At 51.7% G+C, this 19,167-nt stretch overlaps 2 protein-coding genes across 2 annotated transcripts; both read right to left on the reverse strand.

Moving 5' to 3' along the window:
• Nucleotides 1–87: 87 nt before the first annotated feature.
• On the reverse strand, nucleotides 88–4,801 carry Tm7sf2 (transmembrane 7 superfamily member 2). The gene is made up of 10 exons (XM_005384517.2): nucleotides 4,459–4,801; nucleotides 3,949–4,145; nucleotides 3,803–3,857; nucleotides 3,254–3,448; nucleotides 3,071–3,174; nucleotides 1,416–1,535; nucleotides 1,150–1,318; nucleotides 832–912; nucleotides 625–747; nucleotides 88–401 (listed from the first exon to the last, which is right to left on the reverse strand). The coding sequence occupies exons 1-10, from the start codon at nucleotides 4,772–4,774 to the stop codon at nucleotides 241–243; spliced, it is 1,521 nt and encodes a 506-aa protein (XP_005384574.1). The 5' UTR covers nucleotides 4,775–4,801; the 3' UTR covers nucleotides 88–240.
• Nucleotides 4,776–15,465, reverse strand: Vps51 (vacuolar protein sorting 51 homolog (S. cerevisiae)). Its single transcript, XM_005384516.2, has 10 exons — nucleotides 15,179–15,465; nucleotides 14,234–14,363; nucleotides 8,396–8,542; nucleotides 8,090–8,309; nucleotides 7,289–8,006; nucleotides 6,681–6,896; nucleotides 6,260–6,478; nucleotides 5,707–5,828; nucleotides 5,533–5,620; nucleotides 4,776–5,127 (listed from the first exon to the last, which is right to left on the reverse strand). Exons 1-10 carry the CDS (start codon nucleotides 15,401–15,403, stop codon nucleotides 4,867–4,869), a joined length of 2,346 nt encoding a protein of 781 aa, XP_005384573.1. The 5' UTR covers nucleotides 15,404–15,465; the 3' UTR covers nucleotides 4,776–4,866.
• Nucleotides 15,466–19,167: the final 3,702 nt, after the last annotated feature.

A 19,167-nucleotide genomic window follows, 5' to 3' on the forward strand; every position in this document is an offset into this window, starting at 1 on the left:
GGGACCCACATGCTTCCTCTCCACTTCTCCCTTCTCAGAGCTGACCGAGCTGGTCATCAACACAGTGGCCTCACAATGGGAGAGAAGTGTGCCATGAGTTCTGGACATTTATGCAGAGGGGGACAGTGCTCCCCAACACCTCTTCTGTGAGTCCGGTCCAGCTCAGGGCTGGGTAGGGTGTAGTCCCTGGAGTCCCCAAATGTCCTGGTGTCCTGGCCCCTGGTGGGGGCAGCAGACTGTTCAGTAGATGTAGGGCACGATGCGGTAAGGCACACGCTGGCAGTACTCGTGCCAGGCCCGGCCATACTTCTGCAGGCACTGCAGCTCATCTCGAGCCTCTCGGTGCACCAGCAGTGCGGCAAAGTAGAGGAAATAGAAGTAGGGGAGCAGGTGGGACACCCCTGTAGGAAATGAGGCTCTGTGACCACCCAGTCAGCACCCCAGGTCACAAGTTCCCACACCAGTGGCCCTCAGTCAGACAGCCATGCAAGGACCAGTTCCCTAGAGAGGCACCCAGTACTCAGTGGCACTGGGCCCCGCCCAGCCACACACCATGCCCCTCCCCAGGTACTTGATAGACAGCCCAGGCTGGGCATCCTGTCTGTCGTCATCTATGCCACTTACCACAGGGCAAGGACCAGGCCAGAGCCATGATGAGGTCCCCAAGGTAGTTGGGATGGCGGACCATACCCCACCACCCAGACACCAGCAGCCTCTTCCCTGTGGCTGTAGGGATGGTCTCAAGGCCTAGGGGGAAAAGGTAGTGGGGTGGGGAACCCCAGAAGCCCTGCTGCCCCACCTCTCCCACTGCCCTCAAGAGACCCAACTCACCAGCCACACTGGGGTCCGAAGGATTCTTCCGGAAAGTGTTTTTCTGGGAATTGGCCCCACGGAAGATGTAATAACCGACGGCTGGGGGAAAGCACAAGCAGAGGGTCACAGTGGAGAGCTGTAGCCATCTGCCCGATCCTGACCATCCACCAGCCTGTCTGCAGCCCAGACTCTGCCTGGACACCCAGCAGCCCTGGCCCCAGCTTTAGACAAGCGCCTGTGCTTAGCACCTGCCTACTGGATGCTGAGTAGGAGGTGGATCAGTGAAAGTGGGGAAGAAGAAATGATGGGCCCAGCTTGCCTCCCTTCCAGACTGACCATTGATGAGGCAGATGAGCAAGGCCCCAGGCAACCCCAGGGGCTGCGGGTGGTACAGCAGGAACTGAGCCTGCAGGCTGTAGGTGAAGGGTACCCAGACCAGGTCGCCAAACGCCAGCATGAAGCCGAACCCATCATGGGTGATGTCCATGGTGGTGAGGACAGCCTCCTGCAGGGACAGGACCCAGATGCCCTGGCTGAGTCCTGACGAGATCCTCTGAGTCCCTCCCTGCCCTCCCTGCCTCCCCTGCTCAGTCCAGCCTCACCTCGTACCAAAGGGCGTCACCCACATAGAGCAGCTGGAAGCCATTGACCAGCCACATGGCCAGAGAGGGGCTCCCCCGCAACTCCGCCTCTTGTATGAGCAGGGCCAGGTTGATGAGGACCTAGGGGGAGGGGGAAACAGGGCCATCATCTCCACAGAAGTGGCAGAACCTGGGTGGGGCAGTGCAGCCTCTCTGTCAGCTGTCATTGTCAGTCACTCTCTAGACCCTTGTTGAGTGGGCCAAGGTGCTGTACCCAGGAACACAGACTGCAGTTGCAGCTCCAGATTAAAACTGCTGCTTTTGAATCTGAGTTTTGCCACATGGGCAGGCTGCTTACTTTTTACCACTCTGGGGAAAATGGGCATACTAATCGTGGACCGCCTCATGGTGGTGTGGTCTTATCGTTTATTTTTATTTTTGTTTTTTGAGCCAGGGTCTCACTGTAGTCCAGGCTGGCCTGGAACTTATGGCGATCCTCCTGCCCCTGACTCCTGACTGCTGGGATTACAGGGATGTGCCATTACAGCTGGTGTTTGAAGACTCCAATATATAATGTATGTCAAAGTAGGACCCAGCCTGTACTAAGCGTCCTCACTTAGGTAACAGTGGGCTAGGTGCTGTTACAAACGTCTAATTCTCACAATACTCTTGGAAAAAAGCTTTAGTTTGATCCCATTTCATGATTGAGGAAATAGCCCAGAGACTGACATGCCTATGGGTAGGCCCAGAATCCAGATCCAGAATGAAGCCAGGTGACTGACACACACCTATAATCCTGACTATTTAGGAGGCTGGGGCAGGAGGAGTACAAGTCTGAGCCCAAAGCTGGGCAATTTAGTGACTTAATGAAACCCTGTCTCAAAATTTATTATTTATTTTTGGGTGATGGGAACAGAACAGAGGTCCTCACACTTGCTAGGCAGGCCTTGCACCACTGAGCTAAATCCCTGGCCCCTTGTCTCAAAATTTTAAGGCGGGGGGCAGGGATGTAGGTAGCTCAGTGTGAAGGCCCCAAATTCAATTCCCAGTACCCTCCAACCCCCAACAAAAGATTATGGTGGGCACTTTGCCTGTCTGCTTCAAAGTGAGATTATTTCGAAAGTGACATGAGGAACTTTGCCCAAGTGCCTTTGGTAATCCACCCAACATGGGTGACCATAACCAAGGAACATAGCTGGAATATTGTCAAGGCTGCCAGTGATAGGTTGCTGAAACTTTCAATCAGAGGTTCTGCACTGCCTTGAGAGTAACATGTGCCCGCTGTCCTGGAGATAGACTTTGCACTTCACTGCTCAATATAAAGCCACATGTGCTGTCCCAGTTGCGCCCTGCTTTGCTTTCTTCTACGGCACTGGGCATCCTTGCCATGCTATGTGCAAGTGTTTGTTTTTGCCATGCGGGGGTGGCAGGCAGGGCCTCATGCACGCTAGGCAAATGCTGTACTACTGAGCCGCTACATGTGTAGCCTCACTACATATATTTTACTATTTGGTCTCTTCTTCCAACCAGAAGGAAAGCTTTATGAGGCAGAGATTTCCCCCTCTTGTCTCACAGTACTACAGCAATATTGGGCGCCTGCTGGATCCACACATTTGAGGAACAAGGCATCCTGTCCCTCCCTTGGCCCCAGTTCAGCCCACTCAAGCCCAGCGTACCCAGCCGATGAGGCCAGGCCTCAGCTCGCAGAAATATTTGAAGTCAAAGGAACCAATTCGAGGGTTCAGCTCCCGTCCCATGAAAAAGTCGTAAATGAGGTTGCCTGGAGAGTAACAAAGGATAAAGTCCCGGCCAGGCTGCCCCATCTGACTGCATCCCCACCCTCCTGGGTGCCATCTCACCTGAGTTTCCCCCAGGTGCCAGGCCCGAGGTGGGGGCCACCTGAGCCTTCATATAGAGAAGGAAGCTGAAGATGAAGGTGGTGAGGATGGCCACGAATGCCAGGGGCAGCAGCATTTCGGAAAGAGCCCCCAGAGGAAGCCCCCCGGACACCCCCAGCCCCACCAACAGGGCCGTCAGCATCAGGGCCTGGAAGCCTGAACAGCAGCAGAGTGAGTCTTGGGGCTGTGGCTCTCCCTCCCCGCCCCGCAGAAACACAAGACACACAGACAGACACACACGGAGCTCAAAGCTCAGGGAGGTCACAAATCTTGCCCTAAGCCACTGGTCTGCCACCTTGGTCTTCAGAGGGCCACTCCAGCCACTGGGCTGGTGTAGAGAGCAGCAGAAAATGAGATAGGGGTGGGGGGACAAAAGGTGTGAGGAGACCCCAGGGTGTCTGTCCTGGCCGAAAAGGGAGCTTGGGATTGGAGCCAACCTCTGAGCTCCTCTCTAGATGTGAACCCCACCTCCACCCGCACAACTCCTGCAAGGGCCCATCCCCCAGGCACCGTTGATAGGATAGCGCAGGTGACTCTTGTCCTTCAACTCCAGCCCTTCCGCCACCTGCGAGTGCAAAGGGAGTCTCAGAAGGGTCGGGGAGCCTTCTCTCCTGCGGGGGCCCCTCCTGCCCCTCGCCTTGGAGCGGAGCCCACACCTTGCGCGCCGGCAGCAGGTACAGCGCCGCCTGTAGGCCGAGCCAGGTGAGCAACAGCAGCAGCACCGCAGGACTCCAGAGCTCGGAGAGCCCCGGCAGGCGCGCAGGTGGGCCCAGGAGGCGAGCCGGGCCGGAGCGGGCCGCCAGGAGCAGGTGCAGCGTGGTGGCGGGCAACAGCAGCATGAGCGCCGCGGCGCCTGGGGAGGGACCACGGCGTTTGGTGCGCCCCGGCCCTCCCCGACCCTGGCACCCTTCTGCCGCCCGCCTCGGTTTTCCTTCAAAGCCCCTGCGCTGCCCCCTGCCTCCCAGCCCTCTTTCCTGCTTCCCACTCCCTTTCCTGCCAGCCCTCTGCGGACACTGGTCCCTGCATAACCCAAGCCCTCTGCTTGGAAGTCCCCCCCCCACCGTCTTCCACCCTCTGATCCGGCGCTGTCCGCGATCCTAGCTCATCCCCTCCAGCTCCCCTTGGATCGGCCTCCACCCCAAAGTACCCCCTCTCTGTTCCATTACCCAGGGGGCCCCCGAATTCCAGTGGGGCCTTGAGACCCTGAGGAGAGGCCATGGTCTCCGCTCCGATGGAGGTTGGGGGCTCACAGTCAGTCAAGCAAACACGGTCCGATACTTGTCCGAGGAGCACCTGTCCACACAGGGCTGGACAGCGGTGCTCTTGTCCCCGTAGCCACGCCCCCTGCCCATCCTGGCCCCAGCGCAACAGCCAATCAGCAGCGAAGGCGGGCCCTACGCAGACTCCAATGTAGCTCCAGTCTCGGAGCCCAACGCCGCAGGCCCCGCCCCCAAGCGAAAGGTTGGGAGAGGCCACACACATTTTATTAGGCGGTCCGACACCCGCCTGCGGGGAGAAGCCGCCAGGGGAGCCTGGGCAGGGGCGAACAGGGCGCTGCGGGACATCCGCGGAGCCTAGCCACGCTCGCAGATGACCTCGACGACACTGGGCTCCATGGGCACCGGGTCCGGACAGCGTAGGGCTGCCGAGGCCACCACTTCGTCCAGCAAGAGGTGCACGAGCTCTTCGTCAGCCACGAAGCGCCACAGGTAGAGCTGCAGGAAGTGGCAGTCCACCTGCACCTGCTGCAGCCCGAAACGCCCAAAGGTGCGCAGCCGCACACACTCCAGCAGGGTCTTCAGACTGATCTTAATAATGCCAGTCAGCACCGATACCTGCAGGCAGGGACACGGGGATGTGGCCGGTGACTGCTGTTGGAGGGGGGACAACCACCTTTTGCATGGACACAAGGAGACGTAAGGTGGGGGCAGATGGGATAGGGCAGAAAGACCCAGGGCTCAGGTAAGGGGAGGGGATACAATGTCATCACCACCATCTGGAATGGAGTGGACAAGTACAACCCAGCAAGCACAGGCCGGGATGGCAGCATTAGCACAGGACGGGGCGAAGGCTTTACTGAGAGACCCAGTCACTGAGTAGCTGGGGTGGGGCCGAAACAGATGACTGGCAATCTCTCAGGAGGCCCCATGGTCCTACTGCTTCCCTGTCCAGCGGGGGGGGGGGCTGCTCCCCCAACCTTCCTGGGTCCCCTGGAGTCTGGGTCTCCCGGAGCTTCAGACCTTGTTGAACTCCACAGGGCTAAACACATCAATGCGTTCAGAGAACAGCTTCTGGATGTTGCTCAAAAGGTTGGTGTCCATGGGGGCACTAGAGGGAGGGGACAAAGAATCAGAGCCCACCCTGTGCACTGTGCCCTTTTGTCCATTTCCCTGAGGCTTCCCTACCAGGCAGACCTGGGTGTGTAGCTGGGAGCATAGCGGCCCTGCTGCCGAGAGCTACTGTACACGGAGAAGGTCCTCTTGCTGGAGTCGCTGCTCTGAGCCTTGCGAACACCCTCTTCATACAGGAGCCCGACCTGGAGGCAAAAGGACACACAGTGCCCCTCCAGCCTGTTAGGTACTAGGGACTGAGGAAGTTGCAGCATTTGTTATAAGAATCACAGGGTTAGGGCCTGGGGATACAGCTCGGTGGCACAAGCACCTGCCTGGCAAGTGAAAGGTCCTGGGTTTGATTCCCGGTACCAAAAAAAACAAACAAACAGGAATCACAGGGTAATTAGCATATATAGAATCGGTGGAGAGGGGCAAAGGCAGGCCAGGAGAGTCTGGGACCCAATCTGCAGCAACAGACCTGCCCTCCATGACTGTATAGGTGAAACAGGGGTGATGATACCATAATCCAGGGTGAGGAGGAACAAGGCCACGAGTACAGGCACTGCCAGACCCCTCTGGCTCAGGCCTCAGAGGGCTGACCCTCAGAACCCGCACACCCAAGTCAGGGATCCACCTGCACATCAATTGCTGTGGTGTCCTCCACCACCCGCTTCATGACGGCGCGCACGTTGCGGGGTTCAAGGGTACTGAGCCAGTCCCGTGTCTCCACACTCTTGCGCAACATCTGCGATATGACCAGGCCCTGCACTTTCACGTAGTGGGTCAGCAGCCGCCGTGCCGTCTCCCTGGCCTCTGCACACAGTGTGCTCACAGGTGTCACCGGAGACTGGTCCTGAGCCAGGGAGGCAGAAGATAGAGGCAGTGGATATGGGGGCAGGTCGCTGGTAGCTGCCAGCCTGGAGCTGGGCACAGCCTGAGCAAGGTGGAGGTTGGGTGGGCACACATGGCCAGTCTGGGTTTGGCCACAAGGGACCACCAGCCTCCTGTGTTCCCAGCACCACCCCCTACCACCCTGCTATGAGCCAGCACTTCACCTGCACCAGAAACTGCTCATCGGTGAGGGTGAGGATATAGGAGATGGTAGCTGTCTCATAGTCCAGGCAGAGGCGAGAGAGGAGCAGGAGCAGGGCAGGTGGTGTAGCACCCCCCTTCTCCCCTGGGCTGTCACAGAAGCTCTGGGCCGTCTGGCACATGGAGCGGATGAAGCCCACAATGAGGCCTTCTCGGACTCCCTGGCTGCAGAACTCACCCTGTGAGGAGTGAGGGCCAGATATACAGGTGGCCTCTTCTAGGCAGAGGCTGCTCCTTACCCTCTACCCTGGCTCTGCTCTGAGGCAGAGCTCCATCCTACATTCCAAGTACCAAGGGCAGCTTCCCTGCTTGGCCCAGGCATGGGCAATGGGGGGTTGGCAGCCCTGGGGACCCTGCCACCCTCCTACTTTCAGCACAGCTACAGGTAGCTGCAGCCTCCCCAGCACTCCCAACTGCCTCTTGAGAACACAAATCCACATCCAGAGTCCCTGGGGCTAGGACTGGGGGTGCTGTTAGCTCCTGCACAAGGTGAAGTACTTATTTCCCAAGCAGTACTGGTATGGGGCCAATTAGCAGGATGAATAACCACAAGCCCAAGGGCAGACTGTACCCGGAAGTAGGGCTTGTTGGAGAAGGACACCTCCTTGGCGGTGAAGAGGTGAACAGCAGCCAGAGAGGCCTTGATGTGGCTTAGGATGGAGCTGGCCACATTGGCCAGCAAGTCAGCCAGGCTGGGGCCCTCCTTCCCAGCCAGGCGAGGAGCAGCAAGCGCCTGGCGCACGTCAGTCAGACAGCCCAGGAAGGCTGCCCGCAGGCCCTGCAGGTGATGGCCCAGCCGCTCTCGGGCCACTCGCTCCACGATCTCTGTAGCTGATTCAGTGAGCCTGGCAGCAGCCAGTGGGGCCCCAGGAGCTCGCAAGCGCCGGTGGAAGCGATCCAGTGCCCGCACGAGCAGCGAGTTGTCACCACCACCCTGCTCCTGCGCCAGGCGCCGCTCCACCAGCTCAAAGTAGCGGCCGCCCAGCTCCCAGGCGAAGGCTGCCAGCTTCTCTGCACCTGCGGGGCCCTGGGCTGCGAACAGCTCTTGGTAGGCTGCTGCCACCTGGCAGAGGCCACCCACAAAGCCACTGCCACCCCGGTCAGTGAACTCCAACACATCAGGCGCAGGGGGAGAGGGCCCCAGATCCTTCTCCAGGGCACGCAGCTCCTCCTCCAGCCGCCCTCGGGCATGGGCCAGGAACTCCTCGCACAGCTCCTCAGCTGGCTCACCCAGCGCCAGCAGGAGCTCTACGCACTCGGCCTGCTCGGGGGCTCCAGAGCTGCCCTCCCTGTGGGGTCAGAGAGGAAAGGGAAGCAAAGGGCAAAAGTTCCAGAAGGCCTGGGAGGCTGGCGCAGGCACTGAGGGACATACCTGAAGCGTTGCCGCAGCTGCTGCGCAAGGCGGCCCGTGATGACCTGGCAGTCATCCTGGATGGCTCGGAATGAGGGCAGGTGCTGGTACTGCTGTAGCACTGCCTGCGCTCGGCCCTGGTAGTGGACCGCTTGCCTGTAGGCACCCAGCTCCACACACTTGGTGAGGCGCGAGGGCAGCTCGAAAAGGAACTGCAGCTTCCGCAACAGTGCGTGCACCCCTGTGGGACCAGGAAGGAAGCACAGGGCCGTCAGCCCAGAGCCCAGGACACCGCCTGTTGACGGATGCACACAGGAAGGTGCCCACCTGCCAGCTTGGTGATGCGCTCATGACGGTCCTGCAGTGTGGCGCTGATACGCGCGCTGAAGTCAGTAATCACAGCCATGTTGGTGGCCAGCCTGTCCATCTCGTCCTCCATCTTCCGGAAATCGTTCTTCATCTTCCGGATAGTGTCTGGGAGAGGAAGGACCCGGAGGTGACGAGGGGGGCGATGCTGCCCTCAGCCCCTCAGTGTGAGCCGGGGCACGAACACCCAGGACTCCCATGAAAAGACTGAGTCCCAGCACACTGTGGGAGGGGTTACTCCTTCAGTGCAGAGGGCTTTTCCACACACACCTCCCCATGAGCCCCAGTGCTGGTGTCCAGGGCAGGGGACGTGGACAGGGATCCAAGGGTGCTCTGCCCTCAGTGGGTGTCTAAATCTCAAGGAGGGGCCCACATGGCAATGACTGCAGCAGCTTTGCTTGTCTTTCACTGTGCCCGCAGAAGAAGTGCTACAGAGGCTGGGGCCTGTCTGCCCACGCTCAGGGGCACCCTCCTCACCCAGCACAGGAGAGATAATATAATTCACCTTTTTTTGAGATGGCCTCACTATGTAGTCCACTATGAACACATGGTGATCCTCCTGCCTCAGCCTCCAGAGTGCTGGGTTACAGATATGTGCCACATCTGCCTCATATTCACCTTTATGTTCTTCCAGACCCCCCACCAACTCTTTCACTCACCTCTCCAATACTGTCTGTCTTCTCTGAAGGGGCCTTACTATTTTGTCCTGATAGAAATCTCCCTAGCCAGGTGTGGTGACAAGCATGCCATGGGTTCACTGCCACTGTTCTAGATCCTTTCTATCCCAGCTCTCTTTAAAACCTTACTTCTTAGCTGTGCATGGGAGTCTGAGGCAGGTGGATCTCAGGTTCAAGCCCACTGTGGGCAACTGTGTTTTAGCAAGACCCTGTCTCAAAATAAAAAATAAGAAAGGGCTGAGATGTAGCTCAGTGTGATGGTCTTGGGTTCAATTCCCAGTACCACCACAAAAGCAACAAAAAAGCCACTTCCTTGAAGGCCTCTCATCACACTCCCCCTTTCTTATCGCCACTTCTACTGTCCCCCTTGTTAACAGTTCCTGGTCACTGTCTCCCCATGGCCCCCTTCTGTCACCTCCTTGTGAACATCAACACCGAAGAGCCTTTGGACATTTCTGATTGTTCGGTGATCTCTTCAGTTCTGCTGTTCTTGCTTCTGCCTCACCCGGTCTGCAACTCACCATCACCAGAAACTACCCCTTCCAACATCTCAGCCTCATCCTTCTGTGATCCTGTCATTCGCCCCGCCTACTTACCCTACACCTTTTAGATTCTGTAGGAACCCTAGACACAGGCCCCCGGTTACTACTCACAGTGCTCCTTGTGCCGCATCTCCCCACCACCACCCCCAGCATCCCTGTGGGTGCCACTCCCACCCCAGCCTAGCCTCTCTTACCACCCGTTACTAGTGCAGGATAAGCCCAAGTAGCCACTCAGCCCTTGGACCAGAACAACTGAAGATGGGCCACAGAATCACTCCACCTAGTCTCCCCTTAAATGTCACCATGCCAAGTCCCAAGTGGCACGTGGCACTGCCAAGCCATCCTCCTAAGCCCTGTAGTGGGTCTCTTTTCCCATTTTCCAAAGAAACTTTTCCTAAGCACGGTGATGCCCACAGGAAATGCCAGCGCTCTGGGAGGCTGAGGTGGGAGGATCACAAGTTTGAGCCCAATCTGGGCAATTTAGTGAGATTTTGTCTCAAAATTTAAAAAACAAATCACAAAGAACTGGGGACATAGCTCAGTGCACAGGCATTAGGTTCAATCCCCAGAATTATATTTTTTTTAAACTCTCTTCGCCTGTGGAAGGAACAGCAAAGGGCTTCTCCTGGTATAATCTTTTAGGTCTTTCCAGTTTGACACAGGTAAATGTATTATTACATAACTGAACTCAGTGTCTGTGTCACAGGCTGGCAGACTATAGCTCACAGGCAAAACCTTGCTCAACACATTTTTTTTTTAACTTGGAATATAATTGCCATATAGTAAAATTCAGTGGTTCTTAATATATTTAGTATATGTACAAGTTTTTTTTTTTTTTTAGTACCAGGAATTGAACTCAGGACCGTGCACTTGCCAGGCAGGCACTTGTGCCCCTGAACTATATCCCCAGCCCTATGTACAAGGTTGTAATCCAACACAACTATCTAATTCCAAAACTTTCCAAAACCTGGTCTCTCTTAGCACTCAATCCCTTTTCCCTCTCTCCCAATATTTAGCAACCATTAATTCATTTTATGTCTCCATGGAGTTGTCTATCCTAGACATTTAACGTAAGTACAGTCATATAACGTGGCTGATGTGTCTGGCTTCTTCTTTTTTTTTTTTTTCCTTGGTTTTTCTCCGGTACCAGGAACCGAACTCAAGAGCTTGCGCTTGCCAGGCAGGCGCTTTGCCGCTGAGCTAAATCCCCAGTGCGTGTCTGGCTTCTTTCATGTAACAAGTATTCATGCTGTTGTAGCATCTATCAGTATGCCCTTTTTGTGGCTGAATACTATCCCATTGTGTAGATTTACCATATCATATTTGGTTAACCTTCATCTAGTCCAGTAATGGTGAACCTTTTAGATCTCTCGGTGATACAGATACAAAGCCTGCTGTGGCACACGTGCCACAGATTCGCCACCACTGATCTAGTTGATAGTCATTTGGATCACTGCCATTTTTTGCTTATTTTGAAAAATGCTGCTATAAATATTTATGTATGTTTTTGCTTGAAAGTGTTTTCAATTTTCTTTTTTTTTTTCCGGTACTGGGAATCAAACTCACGATCTTGCGCTTGCCAGGCAGGCACTTTTGCCACTGAGCTAAATCCCCAGCCCCTCAGTTTTCTTCGGTATACTCCTAGAACTGCAGGGACCTGTGATAACTGTTTAGTTTTCTAAGGAATGGCTCAGAATGGTGCACCGTTTTGTGTGCCCACTGGTAATTTAGGAGGATTCAGTATCCTCCACATCCTCACCAACTGTTAGGGTTTGTGTCTAGATGAGCCCCTGAAGCCTCAGGCTCACAGGTGGGGCTCTGGAGAGGTGACGCAATGGGGGGGGGGACCAATCCACTGAGAAGTTAGCGCCAAGTGTGACTTGGAAGGTGAAGCCTCACTGGAGATGGGTGGGTCATGGGCGTGTCCCCTGGAAGGGTCTCTCTGCTTCCAGCTGCCCTGCCACCTGCTCAGTTCTCTCTGCCTTGCCAGGGGCCGGACTCCTCTCCTCAGGATCCTGCCCGTGTTCATCAGCTCCACTTCTTGGAAAGTTTTCTTCACTTAGCTTTGAAGAAATCTATGCTCCTGGTTGTCCTCAAAGCTCTCTGAAGGTGCAATCTTGTTCTCATGACTTCCAGGGCTCAATCCAAGCTCTCTCCTTCCCACATCCCTCCCTAGGTGACTTCTCATCTTGTTCCACACCCTGGACTCCAGCCTCTCTTCCAAACTCCAGACTTCCTGTCCAACAGGCATTTCCACCCAACGAGGCCAACATGCAACTCTTGGATTTTGCTGCCCACCCCAACTTGCTCCTTCCCAGTGCTCTCCTTCAAAGTAAGCAGTATTGCCAGGTTTGGTAGTACACATTTGTAATTCCAGCACTTCGAAGGCTGAGACAGGAGGATCACTGTGAGTTCAAGGCCAGCCTAGACTACATAGCGAGTTCCAGATTAGCCAGAACTACATATTGAGACCCTGTCTCAAAAAACCAAAACCTAAATACAAAAATATTAATACAATAAAGAGAGAAGTTATAAGACAAGAATGGTAGCTCACGCTGCTCAGGAGGCTGAGGCAGGAACATCACAAGTCTAAGCCAGCAGGACAACTTAGTAAACCTTGTCTTAAAATAAAAAGGACTTGTTGTAAAGTTCTTGCCTAGCATGAGGCCTAAGGTCAATCCCTAGTACAGGGAGGGGAGGATTCAGCTCATCCTATTCCTCAGTTTTTTGTTTGTTCTTTGCTCTTTTGAGACAGGATCTCACTATGTATGTAGTTACGGTTGACCTTGAATTCACTATGCAGTCATGGTGGACTCAAACTCACTGTAACCCTCCTGTATCAGCCTCCCAAATGCTGGGATTACAGGCAGACACTACCACCTGGCCACTCATTCTTCTGTTCATTCCATCTCAGTACAAAGCAGATCCTCACCACCACTTAACGGTCCTTCCTTACCCGACCCGCACTAACCCTCCCCCTCTCTCATCCTCCCTGCCCTGGATTGCCTGCTGGCTCTGTCTTCCAAGGCTCTCTCTTCCAAGCCTCTCTCTCAGCCCTTCCTCCCCAGGCTGGCTCTGTCTCCAGTGCCCTGCTCATATCACACCCCAGAGGACCTCCCATACTCACCCTCACTAAAGCTAGGCCACACACGCCATCAGTCTCTTCCTCTTTCTTGCAGTACTGCCTACCACCTTTATGGATTTGTCTTTTTTTTTTTTTTTGATACCAGGAATTGAATTCAGGACCTCACACTTGCCAGGCAGGTGTTGCACCACTGAGCTATATCCCCAACTGGTGTTATCATTTATTGTCTGTCTCTCCAACTAGAATGTGGCCTCTAAAAGACATGAACAGTTTTTTTGGTTTGTTTTTTTGAGACAAGTTTTTACTATGTAGCACAGGCTCGGTCTTGAACTCACAGTACTCCTCCTGCCTCAGCCTCTTGAGTCCTGGGAATATAGGTATTCACTACCATGCTCAGCTCAAAAGGCAGGAACTTTGGTGGGTCCACTGCTATATACCCAATGTACAAAACAGCTCTTCATAAAACACAACAAACCTCAATGCATAGTCTCAATGCAAGAGTATTAATTATAGATTAATACTCTTAACACTCATTTTATAATTTGCTCCCTTCTTCTTAGGGAAAAAATTCTAAAAACCAAATCATCCCTATTAAGCAAGAGTTAAGGATCAAAACATGCATATGCCAACAAATGTGGAAATGTAGTATTTGTGAAACTCATGAGAAATTTTTCAGCACATCAAGTGTTATGTCTTGTCATTTATATGCTGGCATTAGCAAGCAAAGGGGAGCCCACTTACCTGCTTCAAATCTGATAAAAGAACAATGAGTGTGCTACTACTCCTACCACTGCGACACTAGGAGAGGACCACACATGAGGACAATCCCAGTCTGTGCTCACAGAACGTCCCATGGACTAGGCAGGAGTCGGGTCCTTGGAGCCTGCCTCCTGGGCTAAGTACATACAAGTCCAAAGTTATTATACAAGTTTGAAGTGTACCTCTTCAAAACAGGCCTGAAGGTAATATGTAGGATAGCTGAACCCTGTCTAGGACTAGAGAATAAAAGTCTTTACATGATCTTTGTGCCCCTTAAGGTCATAAATTTTCTCTTTGCTGAAGTAGGGAGGGAGAAAGGACAGTCAGGAAGAAGGGAGAGAAGCCCAAGGCCACCCTCAAGATAGATCTGGATTAGAGATGAAAGCTACCACTAATAAAAATTAAACCTTACTGAGGCTTCCTTGCATCAGGGATTGTTATTTAAGTGCTTCATGCGAATTTATCTCGTTTTACCCTTACTCCCCTTTGGTTCCCAAACCAAACCCTAGGGAATACAGCTCACTGGGAGAGTGCTGGCCCAAACGAAGCCCTAGATGCAGCTATTATCTCTATACTGGTCTGACCACGACCACAAAGCCCAGAGGGAGAGAGGTGACAGTGCACCGACATAGGGCAGGACTGGAATCTGGGTCTCCTCCCCCTAAGTCCTTCCTGGTTTTCCCAACACAGGTGGGGAGGAATTAAGACTGTGGGAGGTGTGGCCAGCGGGGATCACCTGTGGCCGAGATGAACTTGTTGTAGTTTTCATAGACCAGGGTCTGCATGTCGCTGTCTAGAGCTCGGATCTGCCGCACCATGTCCGTCTCGCTGTCCATCAGCTGGGCTAGTGGGCACTCCCTACGCAGCTAGAGAAGTAGGGCGGTTAGTGCTTTGAGTTAGTGTTCACTTAGGGTTGGTTGGTTAGTGTTCCCCAGCCTGGCCCCTGACTGGCAGGCTCTTGGTGCAAGAAAACCCTGATCATGTGAGAAACTCAAAGTGTAAATAAGGACTAAAACGTATAATAGCTACTGGGAAATGGGAAGAAAATGTTCAAATGAGAAGGGGAACAAGGTAGGGGGAGGAGGAAAGGAAAGAAGGGACAAGGAAAAAAAAAGAATAGAAGGAAAAAATGGAAACAGTTTTTGTAAATAAGGAGGGGAGGAGGGGTTTGAAGGGAGGGGGTAATGGGGGGAAAAGCAGCAAGATATATCATGTGCAGGTATAAATTCTCTATGATGAATGTAATCATTATGTATATCTAAAATGTATCAATAAAATTTTAAAAATGCAAAAGAAAGAAGGAAAGAAAGCACTGATTCTACTGGTTTCACGAATCGTAGATATGGACCCTACAAGGGCCATACTTCAGGGCTGCCTAGTTCGGCCCTGTTAGGAGTTTGCCTGTCAAACTGAGCCTACACCCAGCCCCACCCCCGTCAGCCTAGGCTACGCCCCTCCCCAGGACCTATGGAAACCTCAGCCGCCAGACCTCGGACCCCTCGCCACCTTGGGTCAGTCCAGGTCTGCCCACGCACCCTCCGGCTTAAGTTCTGCCCCTGCAGCCTGGCCAAGGGTCCTTATCCTATGAAGCCCCGCTCCCCTAGCCCCCCATCAACGAAGTCTGAGGTATGAGCTGGGATCCAATATATTGGGGGCCTAGACCCGCCCCCTTCACACACACCTTGTCCAGATACACTTCCGGGTCGAAGTGCGCCCCATTGAGATCAGTCGGGTCCAGAGGGTCCGGCCCGGAGGGGCGTCCCCCAGCTTCTCCCTCCGAGAGTCCGTAGTAAAGCTTCAGCATCCCGTGCGCCTTTCGCCGACGTTCCGGGGCATCAGCCTCGGGCCCTTCGGGGGAGTCCCCAGGTCCAGATGCGGGGCCAGGCACGGCGGCTTCTGTCGCCATCGTTCCAACTGCAGCCTGCCGGCTGGAGGCTGAAAAGGAAACGGGGAGGAGGCACTTCCGGGATCCATAAAGTTGTTGTTGAAACGAGGCTGTCCTTTAGGTGAAGCGTCCCTCTACAGCTCAGGGTCCTTCAAGACTAGAGTTCCCCCGAAATTATATTCCCTGAGTAAAGAGGTTCCGAGCGAGCCCTGGGTTTCCCAGAACACTAGTGGAAGATTTTTTTTGAAACGACTGCGTGTCCTTACGTAAGGGAGTGGGTCGCGACTCCCCAACCCAGCATTCCCGCAGGCAAGAGGTCCACGGCATAAGTGGTGACCAACCCGTGGCGCCCGTCTTACAGTCGGCTGTTTCTTACCATTGTAAGCTCAAAAGTTTCGCCATCGCCGAGTGGTGAACAAACTAAACGGGGGCTGCGAGCATTAAATGTCTGTCCAGTAGACCACACAATGCCTTTAGCGCAGTGTTTAAGGGCTGGTTTTCTGGTATCCCTCATAATTGCCTCCAGAAACACCTGTGCTGCATGTCTGAAATCCCAGGACCTCTAGAGGCTGAGGCACAAGGATCACAAATTCAAGCCTTAATGATCTGATGAGGCCCTGTCTCAAAATTTGAAATATGGGCCTGAGAAGTAGGGGGAGAGAAGCTAGGGGTTCAATCTCCAATTGGCGAGGGCATCAGCCTCGGGCCCTTGGGGGGGGGGCTGAAAATAATAAATCATTATTTATTTAACTCTGAGTTGTGACCTTCCCACCCTGTAAGCTATGCACAGAAACTATGTATGCACCCCTAGATATGCTGACTGGTTGACATGTTGGAAAGAGGTCATTTTTCTTAAAGAGGGTCATTTCTTATCCTATACCAATATAACATCAAAAGTCCCTTTCAATGGAGAAAAAAATGTGGTCTTTTTATACAATGGAGTACTACTCAGCCATAAAGAAGGATAAACTAGAGGCTTTTATAGGCAAATGGATGCAACTCAAGACCATACTCATAAAGTAAATAAACCAGACATACATGTGCAAATATCATATTGTCTCCCTATGTGAAAAGCTGAAAGAGTAAATAAGATCCAAAATGTACAATAGATATTGTAAAATGGGAAAAAACTTCAAAAGGAAAGGGAAGCTGGGGTGGGAGACTGGAGAAAAGAAGGAAGGGAAAAGCAAAAAAAATATATATATGTATACGTATATATACATATATACATGTACATATATATATACACACACATACACGATAGTTAAAATAGTTATACTTCTAATTTCTTTTAGTTCATTGAAAAGAAATAGTTGTGCTAACATTGTTTGGACAATTAAATGCCTATATCTTGTACTCTGAATAACCAATTTAAAGACAACAATACGCAATGTATTAACCATTGTTACCTCCTTATTATCTTTTTTTTTTTTTTTGTCTTTTTGACACAGGATCTCGCTATGAAGTTCAGGCTGGCCTTGATCTCACTTGGTAGCCCAGGCTAGTCTCAAACTCGCAACGATCCTCCTGCCTCAGCCTCCTGAGTGCTGGGATTACAGGTGTGTGCCACTTATTATGTTGTTTTGAAATTTTTTCTTTTAAAAAAAAGTTTAAAAAGTCCCTTTTAAGTACAAACACATATTTTTATTCTGATCTGCTGAACACTAATATTAATATTTACATATTTGTTAATTAATTTTACCTGAAGGACAGGCGTAGAACCCCTTCAAAAACATTACATCAGTCTTCAAACAATACCTGGCTGTCCTCAGCGCTAGCTGAATGACAACAGAACCACTGTGACCCATGGGAGAGCTTCAGGGATGACAGTTCCAGACCCCACCTCATGTTAAGTCAAATAGAAAAAGCTCAGCCTAGGCCGGGTGTGGTGGCACAGGCCTATAATCCCAGCACTTGGGAGGCTGAGGCAGGAGGATTGTTGTGAGTTTGAGGCCTGCCTGGGCTACAAAGTGAGCTCAAGGCCAGCCTGACTGCATAGCCAAATCCTATCTCAAAAAGACAAACAACAAACAAAAAAAGCTCAACCTTTTGCCCTGACAGTTTGGTCCTTCCTTGGACTCACCTACCGCTCTCTTGCAGTCTAGCAATAAACTCTTACTTTGTCTATGTTTCTTGGCTATTGGTAAATTCCTTTTTGACTGTCACCACTGGACTTCCACATAGGGCACCTCAGCAATTCACAAAGACATTCTCTTGAAAGAGGAAGTGACCTGGCATTCAGATTGGGACACACTGAGTTGGAACAGAGGAAAAGAAAAAAAAGAAGACTTTATGTGGTCCACCATGCCTAGCTTCCTGTTTCTTTGTCTGTTTGTTTTGGCATTCCCTGGGCTGAGCTCAAACTTGAGCTACTCCTGCCTCAGCCTCCCAGAGTGCTGGAGGGTCTGCAGAATAGCAGCTATGTGCTATTAACAACTTTGGTTACATAAATTATCTATACCAATCACTAACAACCTTGGTTATACTGTATCAACCATTTCCACCTACACTGGAAGGGGCACCTATGCTGGAATTCTGTTGACTTGAATTTTTCTTCTCGAGAAACTACGCCCCCAGACTAAACCATAGTGCAGCCATCTTGAGCTTCGGCTTTTCCTACACTGTGAATGGATACAGGGGTCTCTTCCAAGGTTCAGCTGTTATGAATTTTGCTGCTATAAACATGAGTATGCATGGTTCACTGTAATATGATATCTTCAACTCCTAAGATACATAGAAGGGGAATAGCTGGGTCAAATGCAATTTCTAGTTTTAGTTTATTGAGGATCTCCATTACATTTTTAAACGATTGAAAAAATAACACTCTATGATTCTTTTGAATTAAATGTGTTTCTTGAAAAAATAACACTCTATGATTCTTTTGAATTAAATGTGTTTCTTGTATACAGGGTATTGTTAGATCTTGCCTCTTGAGCCATTCTGCCAGTCTGTTTCTTTTGATTGCTGAATTGAGACCACGAACCTTGATAGTTATAACTGATATGTGTTGACTTATCCTTGTCATGTTATTTTCCTTTTATTGGCTCCCCTTTTCTCCCCGTTTGCTTTGCCTGGTGGATTCATTCTGTTGGGGTTTGTGGAGTTGTAGTCCATGTTATCTCTTTCTAGAATGCCCTACAGAACATTTTGGAGTGCTGCTTTGGTGGTCATGAATCTCCTCAGGTGTTCTTTGCCATGGAAATATCTTATTTCTCCACCAATTTTGAAAGATAGCTTTGCGGGGTACATCAATCTTTGTTACAGGTTGTTTTCTTTTAGGGCTTGAAATACTTCAAGCTCTCCTTGACTTGAGGGTTTGCACTGAGAGGTCAGCTGTGATTCTGATAGGGTTTCCTGTATAGATGATTTATTTCTTTTCTCTAACAGCTTTTAATATTCTGCTCTTGTGTTGAATTTCTGGAATCTTGACTATTATATGCTTGGCTGTAGATTCTATGATCCTTGAAAAGTATGTTAAATTTATATTTTAATGTCCATAAGTAAAATTTATCAGAACACAGTCATAACTATTTGTTCACATAATTACATTTGAACAACAGCAAACTGTAATACAGTAGTTGCCATGGAGATGTCATGGCCCACAATAACCTAAACCTCTCTAACTGGCCTTTGACAGAAACAATTTGCTGACCTCTGACTCAATGGGATGTTCAGAGACTTTCTTTCCTTTTTTTTTTTTTTTTTTTCTTGTCTTTTTGAGACAGGGTCTTGCTATGCAGTTCAGGCTGGCCTTGAGCTCACTTTGTAGCCCAGGCTGGTCTCGA

The sequence above is a fragment of the Chinchilla lanigera genome, unplaced genomic scaffold (genome assembly GCF_000276665.1).
Source record: "Chinchilla lanigera isolate Chin_1 unplaced genomic scaffold, ChiLan1.0 scaffold00021, whole genome shotgun sequence".
Lineage (NCBI taxonomy): Eukaryota > Metazoa > Chordata > Mammalia > Rodentia > Chinchillidae > Chinchilla > Chinchilla lanigera.

Bases quoted from the DNA above. Each gene is read 5' to 3' on its own strand.
- Tm7sf2 (XM_005384517.2), bottom strand. From the start codon at position 4,774: ATGTGTGTGGCCTCTCCCAACCTTTCGCTTGGGGGCGGGGCCTGCGGC. The intron at 913-1,149 runs GTCAGTCTGGAA...GCTTTCCCCCAG, and splicing joins GCTCATCTGCCTCATCAATG to CCGTCGGTTATTACATCTTC. The intron at 748-831 runs GTGAGTTGGGTC...TTTTCCCCCTAG, and splicing joins TTCGGACCCCAGTGTGGCTG to GCCTTGAGACCATCCCTACA.
- Vps51 (XM_005384516.2), bottom strand. From the start codon at position 15,403: ATGGCGACAGAAGCCGCCGTGCCTGGCCCCGCATCTGGACCTGGGGAC. The intron at 14,364-15,178 runs GTGTGTGTGAAG...CTACTTCTCTAG, and splicing joins CGGAAGTGTATCTGGACAAG to CTGCGTAGGGAGTGCCCACT. The intron at 5,128-5,532 runs GTCTGAAGCTCC...CCCTGCCTGCAG, and splicing joins GCCCTGTGGAGTTCAACAAG to GTATCGGTGCTGACTGGCAT.